This window comes from Scaptodrosophila lebanonensis, unplaced genomic scaffold (genome assembly GCF_003285725.1).
Source record: "Scaptodrosophila lebanonensis strain 11010-0011.00,11010-0021.00 unplaced genomic scaffold, SlebRS2 tig00000092-arrow-pilon, whole genome shotgun sequence".
Taxonomy (NCBI): domain Eukaryota; kingdom Metazoa; phylum Arthropoda; class Insecta; order Diptera; family Drosophilidae; genus Scaptodrosophila; species Scaptodrosophila lebanonensis.
In genome coordinates this window covers 1,001,473-1,025,848 of record NW_022060566.1, presented here as the reverse complement: position 1 = coordinate 1,025,848, position 24,376 = coordinate 1,001,473, and the positions used below count along the sequence as shown (strand labels likewise).

At 41.9% G+C, this 24,376-nt stretch overlaps 6 protein-coding genes across 6 annotated transcripts; 4 read left to right on the top strand and 2 right to left on the bottom strand.

The window, feature by feature from the left end:
* Positions 1-593: 593 nt before the first annotated feature.
* On the top strand, positions 594-6,500 carry LOC115627187 (exportin-5). The gene is made up of 3 exons (XM_030522790.1): positions 594-858; positions 957-3,418; positions 4,388-6,500. The coding sequence occupies exons 2-3, from the start codon at positions 987-989 to the stop codon at positions 5,682-5,684; spliced, it is 3,729 nt and encodes a 1,242-aa protein (XP_030378650.1). The 5' UTR covers positions 594-858; positions 957-986; the 3' UTR covers positions 5,685-6,500.
* Positions 6,501-6,954: 454 nt separating this feature from the next.
* LOC115627268 (actin-related protein 10) lies at positions 6,955-8,440 on the bottom strand. Its single transcript, XM_030522896.1, has 3 exons — positions 8,302-8,440; positions 8,068-8,220; positions 6,955-8,000 (listed from the first exon to the last, which is right to left on the bottom strand). Exons 1-3 carry the CDS (start codon positions 8,370-8,372, stop codon positions 7,088-7,090), a joined length of 1,137 nt encoding a protein of 378 aa, XP_030378756.1. The 5' UTR covers positions 8,373-8,440; the 3' UTR covers positions 6,955-7,087.
* Positions 8,441-8,627: 187 nt separating this feature from the next.
* Positions 8,628-10,944, top strand: LOC115627195 (CWF19-like protein 2 homolog). Its single transcript, XM_030522809.1, has 3 exons — positions 8,628-9,958; positions 10,024-10,746; positions 10,804-10,944. The coding sequence occupies exons 1-3, from the start codon at positions 8,633-8,635 to the stop codon at positions 10,930-10,932; spliced, it is 2,178 nt and encodes a 725-aa protein (XP_030378669.1). The 5' UTR covers positions 8,628-8,632; the 3' UTR covers positions 10,933-10,944.
* A 160-nt stretch (positions 10,945-11,104) lies between these two features.
* On the top strand, positions 11,105-12,170 carry LOC115627144 (40S ribosomal protein S19a). The gene is made up of 3 exons (XM_030522721.1): positions 11,105-11,162; positions 11,476-11,546; positions 11,624-12,170. Exons 2-3 carry the CDS (start codon positions 11,476-11,478, stop codon positions 12,021-12,023), a joined length of 471 nt encoding a protein of 156 aa, XP_030378581.1. The 5' UTR covers positions 11,105-11,162; the 3' UTR covers positions 12,024-12,170.
* Positions 12,171-12,956: 786 nt separating this feature from the next.
* Positions 12,957-13,627, bottom strand: LOC115627314 (probable small nuclear ribonucleoprotein G). Its single transcript, XM_030522957.1, has 3 exons — positions 13,514-13,627; positions 13,299-13,446; positions 12,957-13,238 (listed from the first exon to the last, which is right to left on the bottom strand). Exons 1-3 carry the CDS (start codon positions 13,543-13,545, stop codon positions 13,188-13,190), a joined length of 231 nt encoding a protein of 76 aa, XP_030378817.1. The 5' UTR covers positions 13,546-13,627; the 3' UTR covers positions 12,957-13,187.
* Positions 13,628-14,237: 610 nt separating this feature from the next.
* LOC115627361 (protein suppressor of sable) lies at positions 14,238-22,837 on the top strand. The gene is made up of 6 exons (XM_030523010.1): positions 14,238-14,350; positions 16,583-17,041; positions 17,129-17,388; positions 18,557-19,881; positions 20,557-20,696; positions 20,757-22,837. The coding sequence occupies exons 2-6, from the start codon at positions 16,711-16,713 to the stop codon at positions 22,835-22,837; spliced, it is 4,137 nt and encodes a 1,378-aa protein (XP_030378870.1). The 5' UTR covers positions 14,238-14,350; positions 16,583-16,710.
* Positions 22,838-24,376: the final 1,539 nt, after the last annotated feature.

Here is a 24,376-nt window from a genome sequence, read left to right as displayed (position 1 = left end):
ATTTATTTTAATTATTCCTCAGTGTAATATGGTAAACAGTACTTAAACGTCAAATTATTTGATTCTTCAGTTTTTTGATATCCTAATGCAATTTTCTCCCGGTAAAAAAAATATACAAATATTTACTGCTCTGCCGTAGCGATACTTTTTATTACGCAAAATATTAGAAAACACGAAACTAACAATAAGATTTTCCATCTCCGTTGTTGACGGTTGCAGAAGTAGTGTATGTTGTTGATTTTTAATGAGACGCTGTTGAAGAAGAGTGTTGAAAAGCAAGAAATGTCTGCTTAAGGTTAACATTTATTTGCGCTATAAGCCTAGTGCTTGCTACATACATAACACCATCGAATCAGAAACTTGCATAAGCACTTTTTTCCTTTTTAGTTTTGTTGTTTTTGCTAGGAAATGTTTGATTCGTTGACATTTCGTAATGGGCCGGAACATTACATGATTGGCAATAAAAGTGGCAGCACTTAATTCACAATAGTGCTGGGAAATGTCTGATGAAATCCTAGACCCCATTGCACATTGTTCTAAACGCGACAGAATTGCCGGAATAATACACCATTTTATTGAATCCAAGCATAAATGTGAAATGTTTCCATTGTAAATGAATTTTTGTTGGCCTAAGCACAACATTAAACTTTTTGTAAATATTAAATATATTGTTGTATTCGGCATCATTAGGAGTTCTACAAATATTCGCAAAAGTCTGGCCCTAACCGCATTGGCAAAAAATTGAGCAAATCCACACACAACAACAACAAAAATTGACAGTGAAAGAACGTGCGGTGGCCCGAAAAGAAGCATTAAGGTGCAGAAAGAATACAAAGGCCAGAGGTAGCTCACGGGCAGGTAATTTAAAACTTCAAAAAAATACAATTTAAATAAATATAGTGAAGTTTTCGTGTAAAACGCGACGTATTTTAATTTGCACATTAATCTCTTTACAGAGGCCAAGAGAGAAGACTCGGTAGGCAGATATGGCTCAGCACGGTGGCACAGAAGCCCTTGCCGCAGAGCTGGCAAAGGCGGTCGACCTCATATTGCATCCAATGACGCCCCAGCAGGCACGCTTGGAAGCTTACATGGCCTGCGAGCGGTTTAAAGAGGAGTCGCCCATGTGCGCCCAAGTCGGACTATTTCTGGCTAACTCGGTGCAATATCATCAGCAAGTACGTCATTTTGGCCTACAGTTGATTGAGTACACAATTAAGTTTAAGTGGAACTGTATCACACACGAGGAGAAAGTCTTCATAAAAGACAATGCCATAAAAATGCTATATAACGGCGTCGGACCGGCAGAAGATCGTAGTTTGCTGCATTTAAAGGATGCACTGTCACGCATTATTGTCGAAATGATTAAGCGCGAGTGGCCACAGCAATGGTCTGATCTGTTGCCCGAACTGTCGCAAGCCTGCAATAAGGGCGAGGCCCAAACGGAGTTGGTTCTGCTCGTCTTTCTCCGTCTCGTCGAGGATGTGGCTCTACTGCAGACAATAGAATCAAATCAACGACGCAAGGACATGTATCAGGCATTAAACAATAATATGACCGATATATTCGAATTCTTCTTGCGCCTGGTGGAGCAACATGTGACGGCATTTCGCGAGACTACGCGACTGGGCAACTTCCATCAGGCGAATGCTCACAGCCGTGTCGTCGAGATGGTACTGCTAACACTAAGCGGCTTTGTCGAATGGGTTAGCATACAGCACATCATGTCGAGCAATGGCAAACTAATGCATTTTCTATGCATTTTACTGAACGACAAAGCATTCCAATGCAATGCCGCTGAGTGTCTCGCACAAATCACCAATCGCAAGGGTCAGGTGAGAGAACGGAAGCCGCTGTTGCATTTGTATACAGAGGAGCTGCTGCGCTACATCTTTTCCGCTAGCCAAATTCCAGCCGACACCAGCTCAGCACAGGCCGTGGAACAGCAGCACAATTTCTTAAAAAAGCTACTGCAGGTACTCAATGGCATGGTGCAGCAGTTGACCGTGCTCTGGGGCAAGGATGATACTACACAGCGGCCTGCACATCTTGAAATTATGTTCGAGTGTCTGCTCCTGCTTGTCCAGCACCCATCAATAACGGTAGCTCATGGAGCGACGCTAATCTGGCAGCTACTGCTCAAGCACGACCTCTGCTCTAAAGACTATGCCATGATCGCCTACATTCCCAAGTTGATACACACAATAGCTCCACGCATTGTCAAGATGCCGTATCCCACGTCTAGCACACACTGCTCAGCAACAAGTGTAACCACAGAGTCATACATTCGCATGGAGTACGATAGCGAGGAGGAGTTTGCCGTTTATTTCTTTCGCTGTCGCACCGACTTCCTTGAGATCTTTCGGCAGGCCACTCTTGTGCAGCCGTTGGTCACCTATGGGTATTGTGAGCAGTGGCTACAGCAGCGTTTGCGCAATGCCCTTACCGAAACCGGCAATGTCACCTGCAGTGTTCTAGATCCCATTTATTTGGAGTGGGATGCCTTAGTATGTGTCATCGATGGTGTGCTGAGTCGCATTTTGCTAGTAGCGGAACGGCCGTCGGTGCCATCGGGTCTGCGGCTTTTAGAGGAATGCCTGAAGCTGGAAACAACTAATCCGCTCATCTATTCCATATTGCTGTCCTGCATATCGGCACTGTTTGTGTTCCTAAGCATGTCCTCGTGCCAGATAACTCCGAACAATTGTGTAGCCATGAGCGGAGTGACGTTGCTACCACGTGTCCTCGACAAAATCTTTCGTGCGTTGGTGCTCAAGCCATCTAATCAGTTAGAGAAGGTGCAAATAAAGTCGGTGAAGAATCTGCAACGACATGCCGCCTCTCTGCTTGTCAAATTGGCCCACAAATATCCGCTACTGTTGCTGCCAGTCTTCGATCAGATCAATACGAATGTTGAGTGCCTGCTCAAGGAGCCCAACCAGCATAATCTGTGCCGGTTGGTGCGCACTATGCTTCAGGAGGCCCTCATCTTAATATCAAACCACTTTTGTGACTTCAATCGCCAGACTGCCTTCGTTGAGCATATTGTTCAGGAGAAACGATCCGAATGGTTGGCTTTTGGCGAAGCCTTCAAGACGGCCTTGGACTTCCAACGCTTTGTGGGTCTAGATAAGCCACCAGTGTATCCCATAGAAAATGATCCGTCGTTAACAAATCGTTCACGTATTCTGGACGCACTGCACGTAGTACTGGGGGTCGTGAAACGCTGCACCTGGCCTGATGATCCGGATCGTGCACAACGTGGTGGTTTCGTCATTGGTTGCACTGATTTGGGCAATCCTATATGCCGTAATCCGGCCACGAAGCACGTGGTGCCATTACTCTCCCATCTGCTGTCGTTGATGCGGGTGCTCAATGAGCTCTTCAGACCAGAGGCGTTAGCGGCGCTGTCCGAAGGGTAAGTTTTGCGAATATTGAAGAACATACATAGTTTTTATACTCTGTACATGAAATGTACAGAAGTATATTAGGTTTGCGGGAGCTGAAAAATGTAACAGGCAGAAGGAGGCGTGGCAGACCCCACAAAGTATATATATTCTTGATCAGCATGACGAGACGAGTCGATCTAGCCCTGTCTGTCCGTCTGTCCGTCCGTATGAACACCTGGATCTCAGAGACTATAAGAGATAGAGACACCAAATTTTGCACAAAGATGCGTTATGTGTGTATTCTATACGAGTTTGTTTTATTTTTTTGATTTTCCCCCCCACTTCCCCCTATGGGGGTTTTCCCGATTTTCCATTCGTATAATCGCCTATATCTCGGAGACTATAAGACCTAGGAACACCAAATTTTAGTCCTTATGTGAATACGCAGAAAATGTATATTTTGGAATTTCCCTCCCTCCCCCCTCTACCCCACAAATCGTAACTCCCGTAATTCTTGGAATTTCGAACTAAAATTTTGCAAATACCCCCAGTTAGTTATTATGTGTCCGTATGCTAAGTTTCACTATGATAGACCGATTTAACAAGAAGTTATAGCCATAAATATATTTGCTGCTGCAGCGCTGCTCAAGCGCTGCCCGCGGCTGTTGTTGATGTTGCTATTTGGTTGACTGCGAAAATGCTTACACAGACACGAATAGATGCGCATAGGCATACATACACTCACACAGACGCAATTGCTATGTTAATGTGCAATTATAAACCCTTTACGTGAGTTCGAATACCGAGAGAGGTAAAATCGATCAAATTTTTTTTTATTTTCTTAATTTTTTTTATTTTCTATAATTATTGTAAACATATGTACAGAGTATTTCAAAGTCGGGACACCCGACTTTAGCTTTTTTACTTGTTAATTCAACATTTAAAGCTTTAAGTTTGTTAAATGGAAAATCCTAAGGTAAACATTGATATTTTTGCAGTTATCGCAACATACACGGTATGCTGGAGCACGAAAAGAAGCTACTAATGGGTGTATGCGCCATACCAGCTGATCCTCTGGACACCACCATTAAGAGTGATCCGACGCCCTTTGAGAAAATGCAAACATTCATGGCGATGGTGACGGAGGGCTGCTACCATTTGATGGGATCGGCAGGACCATCACTGGGTCGCGACCTATATCAGTTGGTGGGCCTGGCGGATGTAATCATAAGCAATGTGTTCAGCTGCATAGACATTATACCCGACTACCGCTTGCGCCCAATCATTCGGGTGTTCTTCAAGCCCTTCGTCTACTCCTGCCCGCCTTGCTTCTACGACAGTGTTCTAGTGCCGTTGTTTGCCCACATAACGCCACTAATGTGCGAGCGTCTAACCCGCCGTTGGGTGTACATATCATCGCTGTACGAGTCCGGCCAGTTAAATGGCGAGGTCAATGACACACAAGAGGTGCTCGAGGATCAGCTGAATCGGACGCTGACACGTGAGTATCTGGATGTGTTAAAAATTGCGTTAGTGGGTGGCCAAATCGGAGCCGATCATGTGGGCGGCGTGGATCGTTCGGGCAGCGGCGTTGCCCATGTCGTTGGAGGAGTAGGCAACGATGTGGCCATGGAGAACGAGGAACATTCCATGGATAGTGTGCCCCAATCGCGTGCCTCCCAGTCGGCTCTGCTCTCTGACATTATCAGCGATCTCGGTGGAAAGCTGTTGCGCAATACCATGATGAGTAATTACATACTGATGACGCTGCTTAATGCGATTGCCTGGAACGATGGTATGTGCAGTATGAAGGCGGTTAATATTGCGGCGCCTGTCATGCGCTTCCTGGCCGCTGAGCAGCTCATGGATGAGAACAAGGCGGTAAGTGCCTTCACAGCTGTCCTTCAGGGTATGCAGGTGCATGGTCAGCACGATGCAAATCAGTCTGGTTTGGTCACGCTCGGTGTTCAGTTCTATGAACTGCTACGTCCAAAATTTCCCATTCTGACCGAGGTATTGCAGCACATTCCCAGTGTTAATGCGGCTGATATACAAAAATTCGACGAGAAAATCTCTGTGGCGCCCGTTAAGGGCAACAAGGTGGATCGTGCCAAGAAAGATATATTCAAGAAGCTTACTGCCCAATTAGTTGGCCGCAGTGTCAATCAATTGTTCCGCCATGAAATCCAAATTGCCAATCTGCCACCCATGCAGCCTAAAACAAAGACAGCAGCGGACATCATGGACAGCAATCAAAACGCGGATCTAAGCAAATTGTTTTCCACCAAAAAGTGACAGGCACAAAACCGTCGCCGCCGCCATCGTTCCACCACAAACAAAGGTGTCGATAGCGGAGCTGCGACCACACTGGCAGCGAATGCGGCGACGAGGACCACGAAGACGACGACTGAACTTAATTTAATTGTAAACTAGTTAAACGAGCCAATTGTGCAAGCGCATTATTAAGATCCGCATCCGCAGCTTCAGCTTGGGCTTGCCCTATCTATTACCCTATTACCTATCTATTATTTATTTTTTAAATATAAAACATTTTGTTGTTGGCCCCACAATTCCTTTCCTATGCAGCCAGTAGTGTTTTTATCTGCTAATCATCGACGGCATCTGCAACACTCCCGGCCCCTTCCTGAAACAAAAACACAAGCAATGGTTTTTTGTTATAATTTTAAACTTTATTACTGTTATATATTTATTATTCAAAATTGTTTAAATAATTTTATACGCACCAAAAACGAAAAACAACATTCGGAAATACTCGAAAAACAATTATACCAATTAGACCAACAAATTTTAATATCCAGTGGCGGCTATGGCTATCTCGGTTTTTTAAAATTTTGATTGATTTTTTTTTTCTAAATGTGTGCGGATGCGCGTCAAGGAAGCTATTTAACATAGAGAAAATGTTTATTGTTTGTATATTCACCTATACATAATATACATACATATAATTGCATATTGTTTTTCTATTATGAGGAAATTTTGAAATTATGCTTAGGCCCCCTAGCTAATAAGAACGAGTTATTATTATATAATACAAGCCTATACCTACATATACATATATAAATATACATACACCCAAACACATCGGGAATATAATACGAGTATATAATATTCATACTGAAATTATATAAAAACGAAAAATCATACAAATCGAAATGAGCGAATAAATTGAAATAAAAATTATAAATTAAAACGATTACAAATTGTATTTATTATGGAAGAGAGAATTAGAAATATTGATTTCAGAAAAGAATAATGTTTAACTGAAGAACATGTTTTGTAATCTGCAGAAGTTACATTTTATTTGGGAGTTACCTTAACGCATGGCTAAAAAGAAACGAATAATGAAGAACCAGAAAGGAAGTTTAATATTATGTTTAAAATGGAAAAATAATGCGCTTAAGTGCATGCTTTTTATTCCCCATTAGCAATCTCTTAAAAATTGTTTCAAGGGCAGAAATTATAACACTGCTCAAGAGCTGAAGTCTCAGATTTATGGTTAAATTTAATTTCTTTATTATTAATTATTATTTTTTTATTTATTAAGTCGGTTGTTGCTTTTAGGACTTCCAACTTCCAGTTGAAGTAAAAATAAGATATTGACATACTGAATTCACTGCAACAGAATAGTATAAATAATGCAGTTCTAATAAATACATATATGATAGGTATGACTAAGCCTAGGAGCCTGCATGTCGATTATCGCAGAGATTGGTCCAGTCCGGCACATGTTCGTTTCTTGCGTACGCATCCTTCGTAAGCGAACGGGTTTGAATTAAGTCGGTGGCGCCACAAAGGGCGCCACCAAGCCAAGCAGTAAAATTCTCTTTTCCGATTGGCTTGTAAAATTTAAACTCCACCTCCCCATGAAACCGGTCCTTGTAGTATGCATCTGTCTCGAGCAGATGTTGCAGCTCCTGCTTCAGACGCGGCAGTAATCCCATTACCATAGCCCCGCCACCAATCAGAAAAATGCTTTCAAGCAGTGCCCGACGCACGTCAACGCTACATTCGAGTATGGCGCGTAGTATTAAATGTGGCAGACTGTCACGCTCGTTGCTCTGCTCAAACATTATCTCGTAGACGGTCTCACGTACGATGCCTGGAATTTCGATAATCGTGTCATAATCGCAAATGGGATAATCAACGCTGGGTGATGGTGTCGGCTGTGGTTCGTTGCCCTTCAGACGCGCCTGTGCACGCTCAAAGGTGGTCACAAAACACACGCGCACTTTTATATCCTCTAAAACATTTTCGGTCAACAACGATTCCTTGATACCTGATGCCACCAACTGACGCTTAATCTCATTGTGGACAGCAGAGCCGCCGTAGCTTTGATCCATAAAAGCGGGCATTATTTGGACACCACTAAAGACTGGCATCACGGTTACTTCACTGTAACCAATGTCCACTACAACGGCGGTGGGCAGCGCCAGAGTTGAGAGCGAAATTAAGTGCGCTGGGACAAACAGCACCGAAGACATATCGAAGTGCTTGAAGAGCACACGTGCCAAAGTCTCACGAGTTACAGTCTGGCCAAAGATGTTCTCCACCACAACTATTTTACGCTCTTTGGGGCTGACCAACAGGTGTCTGTAAATGTAAATTTCAATCATTAATTTCAAACCATAGCTATACAATTAACATTATATGGATTTACTTAAAGAATATCATTTGCAGAAAATCCACTATTTGATCGTAAAACTCGGTTGTGTCCGCAAAATCAAAGAGCCGCTTCGTTTCGCTTGTGGTAGACAGCACGACAGTTGTGGGTATTATTTTACGTGGATGCGCTTCGGCTGCAAAGCCAAGCCTGCAAGAAACGGAAACGAAAGCCACCAAAATGTAAGCGATGATATCATTCTTGCCAGCCCGTGCCGTGAAGTTTATTTACTTTGTATAGGCATTGCCAATATCCAGCACAATTGGTGGCTTTTCTTGAATTACACTTTCATAAAGCGGCATCTCTCTCAATGTTTCTTTTGTACAGTATTTGTACCGGGAAAATAATAATTATTAATTTCCACCGCCAAACAAACAACAAAATCGTCAAGTCTTCATATGGATATAACGGCGGCACTGCCACATCGCCAACACAAAATCAGCTGTTTACTCCAACGTATACAGTTTAGAATATAGTCGCAGTGGCAACGCTTAGTCTGTGAAAACTTAAAACTAGCAATGCTAATAGCATTGTGTATTTACAATTTTATTTTAAATCAAATATGAGTTACATAAAATTTGAAAGCGCACGTGAAAAGGAAAAGGCGCGCCAACAACTTAAAGAGGCACGGGCGGAGCTGCTCAAAGAGGCGCAAGAAAGAGCAGAGCAGCGCCAACAACGGGAGCTACGAAATGAGCTGCGTGGGGAAAGCAACTGGATGTTGCCGGCAATGACAAAAAAACTGGATAAACTGAGCAATGCATCTTCAAAATCCAAACAAAGGAAAGCAAAGCGTAAGTCCAAGTCACACTCAATAAAATCAGGTGCTGTGAAAAAGAAACGCAAGAAGCGTAAAAGCAGTAGCAGTGATACCGACAGTTCCTCTTCAAGCTCTTCCGACAGCAGCAGCGAGGAGGAAAAGAAGCGTAAACGGCACAAAAAGAAGTCGAAAAAAAGCAGGAAAACTAAAAGCGATAGTGAAAGCGACAGTGGAAGCGAAGGCGAAGAGGAATGGATAGAAAAGCCATCAGGGGCTGCTAAGGAGCTGGAGTCGTCGAGTGGCACAGCAGGACTTCTTCAAAGAGACAGCTGGATGACATCAGAAACATTAGCACTGAAGACATTCACACGCGAGCGCAAGGAACCAACGAAGCCAAACGAAAGACAACAGAAAATAGATGCCTATGATCCGGCCAGAAGCAAGCACGAACTGAATCCATATTGGAAAAGTAACGGCACTGGTCTACCAGAATTTCAAAAACCTAAAGTTGATGATGATGCGGCCGATGATCGACTTGCACATCGTGCAACACATCGTGTTGAAGGCAAACGCAACTGGCAGAAAACATCCAAGGACTGCGTTAATAAAAAGCCTGAAAGCCCACCGACAAAATCACCTCGCCATTATTCATCATCCAATGATAGTGCTTCGGGTTCATCGAGCGACGAAAAAAGTTCACCTTCAGAGTCAAAGGAAGATGATCAAGAAGGGCCTAAATGCTTAAACGACCAGCAAATAAATGAATTAGCTGCACGAGCCATTAAAGCTGAACTCAAAGGCAAAGACGAGTTAGCAGCAAACTTAAATCAACAGCTGGAAAATGCGCGAAAAGTTCGTGCGGCTCTGTTAGCAGCTGGTAAACCAATTTCCAAACGATCGTCGGCACCATCAAAGCCATCTACAGACCACGTCCTACTGACACAGACAGACCAACGTGGAAATGTCCGACCACTAATGCAGTCGCGCTCAGAGGCACGCCATGGCGAATATGGGGGCCGGAAAGGCGAGAAACATGGTGGCAAGACAAAGAAGAAGGTCGAAACCCATGAGGATGGTCAACGCGTTCGCTACTTTGCAGACGATGATCGTTATGACATTAAGCAAATGGTATGTGAAGAATTCACCAATTAATTTAAACTCAATAGCTTTAATTTTGTTAAATTTTATTTCAGTTTGAACGCGAAAAACATTCAAGTGCTGCCGATTCCAATATGCAATTTGCTGACATTCTGTCCAAGCACAAAAATCCCAACGATGATCTCGAGGACATATTTGTTGACAAGGTGCGCAAGAATATTTCGGAAGAAAAAGCTGATAAGCGTGAGATGCAGCAGGCTATACGTGACCACGAGAAACTTACAGCCACTTTGGAGAATTGTGAGCACTGCTTCGATTCAAAGAAATTAAACAAGCAGCTTCTCGTGTCCATGGGCCAGAAAATCTATCTTACTCTACCCTGGCACGTGGGCTTGCAGCCCGGTCATTGCATTTTGACGACCATGCAGCATGTTAGCTGCTGCACTCAGCTGGACGAAGACGCTTGGGAGGAGCTGAATAACTTTCGCAAAGCTCTTACACGTATGTTTGCGACGCAGAACAAGGATGTAATTTTCTATGAGATAGCCAACAAGCTGCACAAGCGTCCGCATCTCACCCTGCACTGCATACCCATACCGGAGGCACAAGCTGAGATGGCTCCTTTTTATTTCAAGAAGGCCATCGAGGAATCTGAACAGGAGTGGTGCATCAATAAACAGCTTGTATCATTGCGTAAGAAATCTGTACGCTCTGCCATACCAAAGGGTTTGCCATACTTGTGGGTGAATTTCGGCATGGATTCTGGATTTGCTCACGTTATTGAGGATGAAGATCGCTTCCCATCTAATTTTGCTCAGGTTTGTCTAATATACCTTGTATGTTTACACAAATTTTCTCATTCTGATGTTTTTTAGGAAATAATTGGCGGCATGCTCGAGCTTAGTCCAAATACATGGCGAAAACCTTCTAAGGAAAAAAACTCAATTGGCAAAGTTAAAGCATTTGCCGAGTGCTGGAAGAAATATGACTGCACTGAGTCGTGATTAATCATAATATGTTACCTGAATATATGATTTTTAAAAATAAACGTAAATTTCTTAACTTGTTAAACTAATCGATACTTTGATTATCGAATTTTAAAAGCTTAGCTCTATCAGCTGTCAGCACTGTTTTTCAAGGAGTATGGCAACTTTATCCGTAATATGTCATCGATGACCAGCGCAGCCAACTTCACGCGTATTGTTCTTTTTTCCGGTTGACTTTAGCGAGAAAGGTAGTGTTCGCGTACTTTTTCAAGATTTTTTTTTATATTCGCTGAAATAGTGCTAAAAACATAATGGAATCAATGAAAAAGTTGTAATGAAATTGGCTGACAGCAAATAATTAATTTGTGTTGAGTTCCAAAGCACGGGCGCGCCAAAAATTAACGTTAAATCAAGGCGCATGGAGCGATAGGGTTTTTGTTGTGTCTCTGTTTGCATGTTTGTGTGCGTCAGTGTGGATAAGCGTGTGCGAGTGTTGTCAGCTACTAACGTGCTTTGATAAATCCTAGTATTAACAAATTTCATGTTCCTCTCGCATTTTAGATGCCAGGCGTCACTGTGAAGGATATTGATCAACATGCCGTTACCAAGGCGGTCGCCGTCTTCCTCAAGAAGTGAGTGCCTCTTTATAAACGATCCAATATATACCATACCATAACCTCACAATATAATTTGTTTGTATTTTGTTTAGGACTGGCAAATTGAAGGTGCCCGATCAGATGGACATCATCAAGACTGCCAAATTCAAGGAGCTGGCCCCTTATGACCCTGACTGGTTTTACGTGCGTTGCGCTTCGATTTTGCGCCACTTGTATCACCGCAGCCCAGCTGGTGTTGGCTCCATCACTAAAATTTATGGTGGCCGCAAGCGCAATGGTGTGCACCCCTCTCACTTCTGCCGCGCCGCCGACGGTGCTGCCCGTAAGGCCCTGCAAGCTCTGGAACACGCTCGCTTGGTCGAGAAGCACCCCGAGGGTGGCCGCAAATTGAGCTCCATCGGACAGCGTGATTTGGATCGCATTGCCAACCAAATCGTTGCTAAGCAGCGTGACGCCGCCAAACAGTCTGGTCCCATCGTTATTTCCAAGTAAAAATTGCGTTCCTGTGTGGGGGAAAATTAGAAGCTCCTGCTGAAATGGGAAAACATCTTCGAACTTCTGTTGTAAGCGTTTTTTTGTTTGCACGAGAGACAAGAAAATATATAACCTATTCATAAAATTCTACAAAAAAAGCGTAAATATGTGAAATTGTTCCTTTGTGGTTATCGTATTAAAATGACTGGGTGCAACATTTAAAAAGAAATGTATATTATTGCGTGCTGCAGAAGTTTAAAATGTGCATTAATGGCCATGAAGAGGAGTTATGCACCAAGTTCATGTGGATTTGGGAATTCGCAAGTTAATTTGCTATAACTGAGATGCAGTGTATTTCATTTATTTTGCTAGAAGGTAGAAAATACATTCGTATAATGGCCACAAAATGTCAAAACTAAAGGAAAGCTTTATTATAGTCAGATTAAAACTCATAATAAACACAGCATGAGAATTTAGAGGCTGGGGCTTCAAAGCCTGAAATGCAAACTTGCTATATATGTATGTATAACAGAACTATATATTTTCAATAAGGTAGTTAGTATCGCATATTTGAATTGGTCCGGCACATCGTAATGAAGAGACAAATTTCACAATGCCCATACATACTTGTACATATATTCGTCGGAACTTTTTGCGCATAAAATACTATATGTTTTCAAATTCATTTTAGTGCGTACGCTAAAACATAAAAGATTTCATTCTAAGTTAAACATTTAAATCCATACTCGGGCCGACATGTTTTAATTAGTGGGAACCATTATTTTTTATGGGAAGTTTCAGCTGAGATTAGCTCCTTTTTTATAAGTATATGAATCGCGCCGCAGTATTTATCGAATATATGCATAATGATGGCTTCTCTTCAAATATGTAGTTGTAACAAATAAGCTTAATTTGATGTTCGAGATCCGACTGCAGAAAAATGCATTTATATTTATTCCATTTTAATAATTTAACTCGCCACGGTTTATTATCACTCAGAAAGAATGTAAATGAATATGCATACGAACTACATACAAAATTACACGTTCTTCATATTATGCATTTCTGTTTCATTTGCAGTTTGTGAGTGTTTTTCTGACACTTACGACTAATTTGTAATATTTGTTACATTTAAATTATTTTCTATGGATCATTCAGCACCAGCAGCAACCAATCCTAGTGTTAAACCCGGTCAAGTGCTTCGACCATAACGATGCTATTGCCGCGAATGACCTAAAGGGAAAAAGTATGTGTTATTTATAATAGGTTGGATGGTTAATATGTTTGGCTTACCACCATGCCGATGTTGCCTTTTGTGTTGTCCTTGCATTCTTCGATGGTTTCGTCAAGCACTACATTCATGAATGGATCGAATCCACGCAAAATGCCGGTAACAGCGCGTCCGCCATTTAGCTTGAGCATCATGCGCTTGTCCATATACCTAAAAGGAAAGACGCCCATTATTGAATCTTAGAACACGTTCACTAACAATGTAATACGTTACGTACTTCTTTAGCTCTGGAGGATGTGCCTTAGACATTTTGTTGTAAAGGTTTCTATTAAAATATAATCAGAAAATAAACGCGAATGTGTGCTTGTGGATGGAGATGTGTAAAAGATTCGATTTATTCGCATCCATGGTGATGCACTTATTACATTACAGTTATCGATAAGCAGCGATTTCTGAAGTTAGAGCTAAAGTACTACAAACATTTCTGCATATTTCGAATGTTATTTGCATTGAATTAAGTTTCAAATCATAGCAATAAGGAAATATTTTACTTGCATGAATTAATCGTAGACTTAAAAATTACGACATAAATGAAAAACAGCACGGATATAATTAAGCAATAAATGTTGGGATAAGGTAATCTAGGTAGCACAGCAACGTATTGTCACTGACAATTTCACTGTGCCGAGTCTCTATGAAAATATTTATTGCAATTTCATTTGCAAGATTGAAACTCCTATCGCACGTTGGTATTGCAAACTTGCAGGTAAGGTATAATGGCATATGTAAGCTTATTAAAGGTCAAATATTTAAATGGGGTGGCATTTTTCTAAGGACTTTAAAAGCTTCGATGATTTTTGGTATCGGTATTCTATCGATACATAGTTGACATCGGTGTTGCTATGGTATCGATGCTTTTTCGGTCACAGGCGTCTTTTCATTCAAGTTGAATTGGTTCAATTGTTCACAACGACAACGCTCATGTTAAGAAGTTTTAATTATTTTAATGTATTGCATATTGTATTCTGTCTATGAGCGAAACAGAAAGAAAGGGACAGACATATACAGAGGCCAGGGCCACAGAAAGAGACAGCGACAGCTTGCATATATAATAGTATAAAAACGAACAAAATTATTTATCAATTCATATATGTATACATATATATGTACACATATTGCTACATACATATATATGTCTATATACCATCATGTACTTTATATATACATATATATTTATTCACCTACTGTACCACCTCATTATGTAAGCAGCGGGATCGCCAACAAAAACGAAAAGCAAATCAACAAACCTATAACCTATTTAAAAACCAACAGAAATGTTATAAACTATTATAAACTGTAATTTTCTGAAACCATCGATCGCTAAAACGTAAGGAAAATATCTTCAAGGCTGTGGCTAATTTTATTGCAAATGCAAAACCTAAATGTTAAACGTAAATGTTCAATGCCCAAACTATTAGTCAGCCAGCTCAGGCCCTGCCCCGCCCTGTCGCGCAGCAAATGGCAAGCAGTTTAAAGTTTTCTAAAAGTATGAAACTCGTACATTTGTATTGTTTTTCATTGTAAACTGTACAACGCACGCAAATACCCCAGCAAGCGTTTTTACATTTTGTTGTTGCAAAATTAACAAAGGCGTCTTGCACGGGGCCTTATGCGCTTCCATACATAGATATGTATGTATGTGCAAACATACATACAGATTTGTATGCATGTATGTATATAGTAAACTGCGCAGCTGCTACGTCCGTATTTTAGAATTCGTCATTGCTATGTCGAAGGGAGGTGAAGCGGCACATTGGTTAATTAAAATACATGTGTATCCATATGTATGTACATACACACATTTGTACATATGTATTTATAATAAGGGAAAATTTTCGACCATTACAATCCAAAGTAGTAGCATCGAGTAGAAAAACAAATGCAAACAAATGGAAAAAAGTTCAAAAAATAACATCACAAATAAGTGTAACATGAAGCAATAACAACAACAACAAGTTCAGCTGCGTTGATATGAATCCCACCTGTAATTACGCATTTTATCCATTACGTTCAATCAAAAAATCTGATATTCTGTCAATCAGTCAGTCAGTCAGTCGGCGCTTGTTTCCAACAAGTATGTATGTATGTATGTCTGTTTGTATGCTCTCTAAACGACCTATGCTAAACCCATGCGCCCAAGTGAGACAAATGATTCACAATGAGCGTCTGAGAGCATTGTTTTTGTATGTGAAGTAAACTGCATATACACACACGTACACAAGTACAAAATTATATTTTAAACAGCACAATTGCGGGCATATGTATGCATTTTGCGAATCTCTAGCAAAGTCCCTTTCATCATACCTGCTTGTCAGCTTGCTGTGTATTGTTGTTGCTAAAATGAAACACACAAAAAGTGAGTGAATTTTTAGAAAAATATGTGTGCAGAATTGAACGATGGGAAAGTGACATGTATGTTTGTGTGTGTGAGAGTAGGGAGAGCAAGCATGTCTGTATGTGTAGTTGCTCCGCTTATAATGTAAAAGAGGCGTACAGCGTATAAAAAAGCTGTTGCTATGCCGCTCTTACAACAAAGTTTGAAATTATTGTTCAATCGAACATGGGAACTGGTTTTACTTAAGGTTTTTTTGCACAGCGAGAGAGTCGGAAGTATTTATTAACATGCCAAAATGCTTGCACTTTTTCATAATCTATGTACGAGTATGTGTTTGTAGGAACAATTGATGTTAGTTAATCACCTGCTGTTTTCAGGTGTAACATAGTGATAGGGGCTGTTAATAGGTGAATGGCGCTCTCAACTCTTGTTAACAGTGCGCTGTTAGTCACGCACTTGTAAATATCACGCGTTGCAACATGTTGTAATGTAAAAAAATACAAAAAAGAAAACCTCTGAAGTTTGCATATGTATGTATGTGTTGCACCAATTTAAATACATCCGTATGTGTGTTTGTTACATTGAAGTAAAAGTTCGAAGTACATATGTATGTATGTACTTACATACATTTGTAAATATTCTATGTAGCATTGTTTTTACATTCACATGCACATACTTATGTATGTATAGAAATTTGATACAAATACAAACCTTCATCATACATGCATATGTACATATGTATATACATATGTATGCAATAATGTCTTTTGCAGTTCTTAACATAGTGCGACTTTTTGCCAAACATCATTTATGCTTCATTGTTGGAACAGTAGTTAAATAGTTAATATATGTATGTACATGAATGGAAACATATGTATACATATGTTTGCCAATGTATGTATGTATGTTCATGCGTAACGCTAATACCAGATATTTCTTCACACCTTACAGCACAATTAACAAGCGAAGTCGTGATACGTTAAGCATACCAAATCGAAAATCAAATAAGAAATCAAGAAAATACTTCATAGTTTTGTTCCTATGCCAAATTGGCTTTGACCCACTGTACACATAACAACATGTCTTCTGTCGTGGCCACAAACAGCGAGAGCGCTGTGACAACACTCATTGATTTGGATGAGGATCTTGAGGATGGTGAGATTGATGACGATGATGATGATGAGCCACAGCTGGTTGGCTCCAGCAAATCAAAGACTGAGCGAGACAAGCACGATGACGATGATGTGCAATTTGTGGCCATGGACACAGCCGACAAGCATAACCCAGATGATGATATTATTTTTATGGGCATGGTCAACAGTGGTGGTGGCGGCGGCGCAGCTGCAACACCGCCAGAGAACAGCAACAACAGCAGCAGCAGTAAATCAAAGAAGCCACGACCTCTGGAAGGTAAAGAGCCCATTGATGGCCATATACCATCACCAATACCCCCACTCTCCCTTCGAGCAAAATTCTACTCTAAATCCCCATCCACAGACGATCATGCGGTCAGCATTGAAATCGCCATTGCCAATGCATTAAAAAAGAAGGGTATCGAACCGCCAATGCCCAAAATGTTGAACACCAGTTGCGAATCCGATGCCACAGCAACGACAAGTGCTGCTGCTTCCGTAGATGGCCCCACTTCCGATTCCAGTAAAGCTTTACAGCAGCAGCAACAACAAAGTCGAAGTAGTCGCCGACGGAAGCGCAAAAAGGAAAGGGAACGCGAACAAAAGAAGGATAAAGAGCACAAGGTAAGAGACGGAGCGACTGATTCAAGCCAGACCTTTAAACATGACGCGTTTATTTATTGGTCATTTAGTCCCTTGACCAACCGTTTGGCTCATATATAAAATAAATCGACAATTTCATGCGCGTTTAGGTGTAAAATTGGGAAAGTTATAGACTGTCTTGTTTATTTTACATTTTTCAGTTCCTTAGCAATGGGTATAAAGGTCAGTCGGGGGCTCTAAATGTCTCTCCATAGTGAAGTTTTTTAAAAAAGGAAGATTTATTTCAAATTTTGTTTTCATTTACTAACAACCCATCATCTAGTAAGATAATATCATTCTCATTTTGCAGCATGGATATGGTGACTAACTATGTACATTATAAGATATTTTTATCGAATATCTTTAGTAAGGGCATTGTTGAATCTACCGAAACTTTTTAGAAATGCAACTATTTTTCTCATGCCACATGTTTACATCTATTTAACGTATTTATTTTCAATTGCATATCCATTATTTAGAATAATATGATAATAATTATTAAGGGCATATACATACATATGTATGTAAATGAATATAGTTTCAAGCGATGATTATTGTAAATACAGAGACGATTAGAGAGTGTAGAATATTGATTAAGATCAAAGCAATATGATTTTTGAGACTTGGGTTATTTAAACTATTTTAAATTGTTATTGACTGCTTGGTATTAGGTTAAGACCGCATTTGGCATTGCTTTTGGACATAATTAATCAGCCATTAGGTGCATAACATTTTCGAACATTAGGTTAGGTTCTAGTTTTACCGACCAGCTTCACATTCAGTATACTTTATAATACTCTTGTCCCTAGGGATGGGATTTCCTCACTAGGTCCTAATTAATTGCAAATCTCTAGGTTTGAGCTGTCAAACTTTTCTTCTTCTTTTTTCGCAATTCGAAATAGTTGATGAGTTTTTGCTTTGGAGCGTGAAATTCGTTTTAATATTATAAAAGAAAATCCAATTACGTATCTAAGTGTATGTATAAATTGAGTTTTTGAATACCGAAAAGCGTTGTTTAAAAATTTTTAACATTTCGATTTAAAAAAAACAACGGTTATCTGCGTCATTGAGGTATTTTTGTCTGGCTTCTCCACTTATGTATGTATATATGTATGTATGTATGTGTATCCACTTATTGTATTTTTAGCAGAAACGACCGCGCCAAGACTCCTTGGAAGAGGCACCGGGCAGCGAGGATATGGACGAGTACGAAATGATGAATGTGCGAGGTGGTAGTCCACCGCCGGGTGGTGCTGCAGGTGGTGTTCCACCGTCTAGCTTGCCCCGTTTTCCCGGCGATTGGGCGGATATGGCCGAAGGTGGCATAAGTTACGAAACGGCCCAAGATTACAGCTCCTATGATTCCTATTCGGACGATGACACTGTCGGTCCTGGATCCAATGCCAATCAGCCACGGCGCCAACGCCGGGACAAGGAGAGTCGCGGTCGGAAGCGACGCGATCGTGATCGCGACAATGATCGACGACACGATGGAAAACGCAATCGTCGCGATTCGGGCGGCAACACCGCCATTGAGGAAAAACGCGAGCCCCGCAAACTGGAGCTTTGCAAATTCTATTTAATGGACTGTTGTGCCAAGCGCGACAAATGCTCTTACATGCACAAGGAGTTCCCCTGTAAGTACTATTACCTGGGTATGGAGTGCCATGCTGGTGACGATTGCCTCTTCCATCATGGGGAGCCGTTGACCGAGCAGCTGCGGAATATTCTGCTTAAGCATATGGAGACCGCTCCTAAAGAGATTCTTGGCGACTTCAAGCGCATCTCACGTGATCAGGCCATGGTGCAGATGACGAGACGGCACGAGGCCTTGTGTGAGGAGTACAAGGTGGAGAACACTTGGAACAACATTTTGGCGAATGCCAACAATAGACGACAAGAACAGGTCAACCAGCAGCAGAATCAGCAGCAACAGCAGCAGCAGCAACAATTGATGTCACAACCGCCACCACAAGTCGCGCAAACGGCGGCTACTTTGGCGCCCATACCTTCGCTGCTAGACATGGTCATCAACCCGCCACCGAATCTGGCCGACAAGGCGGATAAAAAGCGTAAGTCGCGTTGGGCGGAAAAGTCTACTGCTAATAAGTCCTCGACAACAGCAGCGGCTCTGGCATCAGCAACAGCTTCAGCACCAACAACAGCTGCGACTGGTACATCAGCGACGAGTTCCGCCCCCGCAGCTGGATCTACCTGTGAATCTTCGGACACAAAGCTACCTGCCCATCTGGATCTGAAGAATCTGACAAATGTGTTGAGCGCTGATCACATGTCGAAGCTAAATAAACTGGGAATCAGCAATCTGGAAGAGATGATGCAAGTGCCTTTCGGTAAGCTAACCGAGGTGGGTCTAACGCTCGTCGAGATTGGTGAGATTCAGCGCAAGGCCGCCGCGGTGGCCGACACTTCAGCCGATCAGCAAGCTGCAAAGCAAAACGACAACCCAGACACGGGGTGAGTGCATGATCCAAAACTATTTTAAGTATTGAAGACTATATTATTTGCTAATATTTTCATGAAGTGTACTTCTATGAGAAAAAGCACAGAATTTACGGAATTCTTCTAGCTGATTTTAAGATTGAAGCAGATTTCAATTGAAATACTATTTTGATTATGGAAGACGCTATTAGGAGAATTGTTATAACAAATTTTATCTTAAAAAGTTCACGTAATGATCTGGGGTTTCCAAACACCCAAAGCTCTAATAACATTGTGGTTTTTAAAGAGACTATTATGAGCATCATAAAAGAAAGTACAATAATTGCCAGCCTTGCGGTATCGTTAAGTAATAGAAACGGTTCTCCTACCTTCCAGAACTCTCTTCAAGATCTTAAAGCAGATTTTAATTGCAAAATTTATTTCGATTTTGGAATAGTTTTTTTTTTTGCAGAATTGTTAAAACCGGTTTAATCACAAACATCATTGTGTAAATTATAATAGCTAGAAAGGATTTCCAGAGTTTTCGTCACTTTCGCGAGAGCTCTGGGCCTGTAAATCGTGTCTCTTCTAGCAAGATAAGATAGTGATCAGTACTTTAATAATAGTATATATATTCCGATAGTTATATGACTACTGAAAATACCTTACGCTTCACATCGATGCTATAATTTCTTGCCATGGACATTTTAGCTCCAACCAGAAAAAACCGGAGACGGATGTGAACAACGCCTCATCATCGAATTCGAATAGCAATAGCAATGGCTTTATTATGGTAGACTACACACAATATCTGAAGGATGCTCATGTGAACTTCGACCGGAACGATCCACGTAAGTGCCGCTGAAGCATTAGCATCGGCAACAGATCTTCTAATCTTTGGTTTGTTCCAGTAGAGGACGATTGTGACGATGAGGAGCAGCTGGTCATTGATGATGGGAATGAGTCGGAAGACGAGCGCAAGAAGAAGTCGTCTGCCCTACAGTTGCAAGACGAGGACGATACACCTTTGCCATCCGTATTTGATCTTCCCTCGTTTATGAGCAACATGCTTAAGGACAATAAGGCCGATCCACCCACAACAATAGCCAACAATAGCAGCGAAAGCATAGCTCTTCCAACCAGCAGCACAACAACACTAACCTCAGCCACATCACCGAGCGAGACAAAAGCCAATGCCGATAACTCCGGCGCTACAATATTTAGCAAAATAATCTTTGGCGATAAGCACCCGGATCCTGAGGCCCGGGCCGCCTTCTATCGCGATATCATTCGAAATCCCTTTAAAACGCACATCGGCGATGCTGATAATGACAATTCCAATAGCGGTGGTGAGTTCTACGCCCAGCATGATTCACGCTCGCTGACACCAACGCCCACAGGCTCCTCCAGCACACCCGAGCCGGGCTCCCAGTCACCCAAGCCGCTGGAGGAGGTTTTAGCTGGAAAAATAGCAGCAACAGCTGCGGAAGCAGCAGCAGTGATTGCTGCCGGAGGAGGAGGAGCGACACCAGCCAAACCATCGCTCTACACGCGCACCACCATGTACGACTTTGATCCAGTGAGGGTCGAGCAGCAGGCTGCTCGCGCAGCTGCACGTAAAGCGGACAAGGATCTGCGACCGCAAATGTGCGTGGGCACAGATCGTGATATTGACATGCGTCTGCCATTCGAACCCATGAAACACTATTTGCCCGCCACCGAGATTGATGCAGCAATCTTCTCGCACAGCCCAATACGCTGGCAGCTGCAGGAGGTCGATGTGGAGTTGGCCTCCTATGCAGAGCTCCGGCTAGCTGCTGCCTACAAGGAAGAGCGCGACATACGTGATCCGCGCATACGTCGCGTCCTCGGCTTGCCCGATCATCCCGACGGCCTGGCCCATGAGGAGCGTGAGCGAAAAACCAGTGCCTGCATATCATCGCCGGAATCGGTGCAAATGTCGCCATCCGGGCGAGATGCACAGCCTACATCGCCGCCACCGCCATCAGTACATCTGCCTTCTATGTCTGTTCCACCGCCAATTATGAACATCCCACCGCCAAATTTGCTACTCGGTACCGAAACGTCGGCCACCTCAGTACGTACAGATCCGCGTCGTGATCCCCGGCGAGCCCATCTGGCTAACAGTAATAATAATTATGCCGGCGCTGCAGGAGGGGCTGCAGCTTCGGCTGGATCCGGCGGCGGTAACCGGCAAATCGGTGAAATACGCAACGTACTCCAGGCATCCAATTGGTACAAGAATCTCGGCTCGAACAACAAAATAATGGTGAATCAGCAGCTGGCGCTTGTCTTCACGGAGCTCAAGAAGTTCCATCAGTTGGAGCAGCCGAACAAGATCTTCGATGTGAGCTTTATTGTGAATAATCGGACGCTGCAGCAGATTTTCGGCCAGCTTCACATCTACATTGATGACAATGGCCTGGTGGTGCAGCTACTGGACGATGGGCCGCCGACGAGCGGCAGTGCGGGCCCGGCCAATACACCCGCTGCCGTCCCAAATATGCCGGTCATGTTGCCCAACATGTCACAGCCGCCGCCAAATTTAGCAAATCTGATTCGCCAGCCCCCGCCCAATCTTTGTGGACCAATGGGGCCGACTACATTGCTCCAAATGGGATTGCCGCCGTTTAATCAACCGCCTCCGAATGCACGGCCCCGCCTGCTGGGCATGCCGCGAAACGTGGGCAATATGATGATGGCCGGTCTCGGGAGCGGGGCTAATAATCCATTCAAGCCATTTGGCGGAGGGGGTGGTCCTGGCCCTGGTCCTGGCATGGGTCCTGTAAATATTGGAAACTTGGGCGTGCCCTTTAATGGAATTGGTGTTGGACCGATGAGAAACTTCGGCGGGGGTGGTGGTATGAATAATCAGGGGGGTGGAAATCGTCACTTTGGGGGTGGTGGTGGCGTTGCGAACCGCAATCAACGCGGCGGAGGTGGCGGCAATCGAAGCCGCAACAACATTTAGATAATGATGCAGCTCCTTATGTATGCGCCCCATGCCCCCCACACTTAAAAGACTTATATGATATAGGCTCCTACCCCTTGCTCCGACTTTAGGCGGTTACACAAACACAAACATACACACAAATATAACCATTACCATAAATCATGATTGATGTGTACATGCCTGTTGTAAGGATTCGCCCACTCAGTGCCGTTTAAGCTTCGAACCAATTTATTGGCAGAATGATCGAATGACATGCGTTATGATTTCACACAACAGCCAAGCACCATTTCCTACTTAATTGCAATTTAAACTACACTCAAAGACATTTACATTTATGTGCATGTATGTGTCTATGCTGGTTTTTTTAATATTTATGTATATATATGTATATATATATATATACAGTTTAGTTAGTTTTTTTTTTTTTTTTTTGCTGAAAAGCCTTATTAACAACTACCTTCTACGTACTGATAAAGTAGACAAATTCATTTATTTTGTATATTTATGCAAATTAGAATTAAAGCTCGTACATTTTAAATCATGTAATGTAAGCAGGCATAGAAAATAAACAATCTTAAGTATTATAGATTAATGGCACTTTCAAATTTTGAAATGCAACTGAAACTTCAATTAAAATGGGATTTAAATATTTGGTGGCGCCAGTGCGACCCAGTAAATGAGTCAAGCACAGGCGGGCTGCCACATTTCTTCCTAGCGTTGCCACCTGATTTTGGGGACAATGTACTAGTTAATGACAGAAACACAAAAGTCATTTCAGTGAATCGTTATTACAAATTTTGTTATTTTTATATTTTATATATTTGAAGCTCAAAAACTTTATATGTTTAAAACTAGTTGCATTGGATGCCCTTTATATATTTCGTCAGTTCAGGTTCCACTCTTTTAGGAAGACTAATAGACTGATTTATGTAAATACTATAAGTACATTTACTTAAATCAATTTTCCTTTATTACGCTATATTTTGGTTCCATTGCTATTCTGGATGTGCGACCACAAGCATACATACGTAACAATTACATACTGTGCGCCAAAAATAAATTATTTAAGTTATTAAGATAAGATATTCTAAATACAAAATAATTTTTCGGAGTAAGATTAACATTAAGGCTTACAAGGCACATGTAATATGCTGTTGTAGAATGTAATACTTTCAGGTGTAAATATATTTGCAACAAACGAAATATGTACATATGTATATAGAACAGAATATGAATTGATTTAGGAAACATGATTACAAAGTAAAGGTTTCTGGGTATTTGGCGACCATAATTTTATGCTATTCGTTAGATGGATTTATTTTTGGGACTGTTTAAGCTGACACCGTCCACAGAATTTGGAATATATCTTCAGGGGAATTATGTGAAGTGGTAGGAGAAACTTTTGACGAAACATTACGTTGCTGTAGGTGAATAAGTTGAATGCGATGGAAGGTGTGGTGTAAAAAAGCGACTACTACGGTGACCGTATGAGTACTCGATTAGCACCGCCTATCGCGTTAATCGTTATCGTAGAGAGTATGTTACGTGGGTTCGCCT

What these genes read in the sequence shown, in the direction of transcription:
- LOC115627361 (XM_030523010.1), top strand. Translation starts at nt 16,711, where the DNA reads ATGTCTTCTGTCGTGGCCACAAACAGCGAGAGCGCTGTGACAACACTC. An exon ending in GAAGCCACGACCTCTGGAAG is followed by an intron (nt 17,042 to 17,128) that starts GTAAAGAGCCCA and finishes CCCCATCCACAG; the next exon opens with ACGATCATGCGGTCAGCATT. An exon ending in AACGACAACCCAGACACGGG is followed by an intron (nt 19,882 to 20,556) that starts GTGAGTGCATGA and finishes TGGACATTTTAG; the next exon opens with CTCCAACCAGAAAAAACCGG.
- LOC115627314 (XM_030522957.1), bottom strand. Translation starts at nt 13,545, where the DNA reads ATGTCTAAGGCACATCCTCCAGAGCTAAAGAA. An exon ending in CATCCTCCAGAGCTAAAGAA is followed by an intron (nt 13,447 to 13,513) that starts GTACGTAACGTA and finishes CTTTCCTTTTAG; the next exon opens with GTATATGGACAAGCGCATGA. An exon ending in AAGGCAACATCGGCATGGTG is followed by an intron (nt 13,239 to 13,298) that starts GTAAGCCAAACA and finishes TTTTCCCTTTAG; the next exon opens with GTCATTCGCGGCAATAGCAT.
- LOC115627187 (XM_030522790.1), top strand. Translation starts at nt 987, where the DNA reads ATGGCTCAGCACGGTGGCACAGAAGCCCTTGCCGCAGAGCTGGCAAAG. An exon ending in TTAGCGGCGCTGTCCGAAGG is followed by an intron (nt 3,419 to 4,387) that starts GTAAGTTTTGCG and finishes ATATTTTTGCAG; the next exon opens with TTATCGCAACATACACGGTA.
- LOC115627268 (XM_030522896.1), bottom strand. Translation starts at nt 8,372, where the DNA reads ATGCCGCTTTATGAAAGTGTAATTCAAGAAAAGCCACCAATTGTGCTG. An exon ending in ATTGGCAATGCCTATACAAA is followed by an intron (nt 8,221 to 8,301) that starts GTAAATAAACTT and finishes CGTTTCTTGCAG; the next exon opens with GCTTGGCTTTGCAGCCGAAG. An exon ending in CTGCAAATGATATTCTTTAA is followed by an intron (nt 8,001 to 8,067) that starts GTAAATCCATAT and finishes TTACATTTACAG; the next exon opens with ACACCTGTTGGTCAGCCCCA.
- LOC115627144 (XM_030522721.1), top strand. Translation starts at nt 11,476, where the DNA reads ATGCCAGGCGTCACTGTGAAGGATATTGATCAACATGCCGTTACCAAG. An exon ending in GTCGCCGTCTTCCTCAAGAA is followed by an intron (nt 11,547 to 11,623) that starts GTGAGTGCCTCT and finishes TATTTTGTTTAG; the next exon opens with GACTGGCAAATTGAAGGTGC.
- LOC115627195 (XM_030522809.1), top strand. Translation starts at nt 8,633, where the DNA reads ATGAGTTACATAAAATTTGAAAGCGCACGTGAAAAGGAAAAGGCGCGC. An exon ending in GTTATGACATTAAGCAAATG is followed by an intron (nt 9,959 to 10,023) that starts GTATGTGAAGAA and finishes ATTTTATTTCAG; the next exon opens with TTTGAACGCGAAAAACATTC. An exon ending in TCCCATCTAATTTTGCTCAG is followed by an intron (nt 10,747 to 10,803) that starts GTTTGTCTAATA and finishes GATGTTTTTTAG; the next exon opens with GAAATAATTGGCGGCATGCT.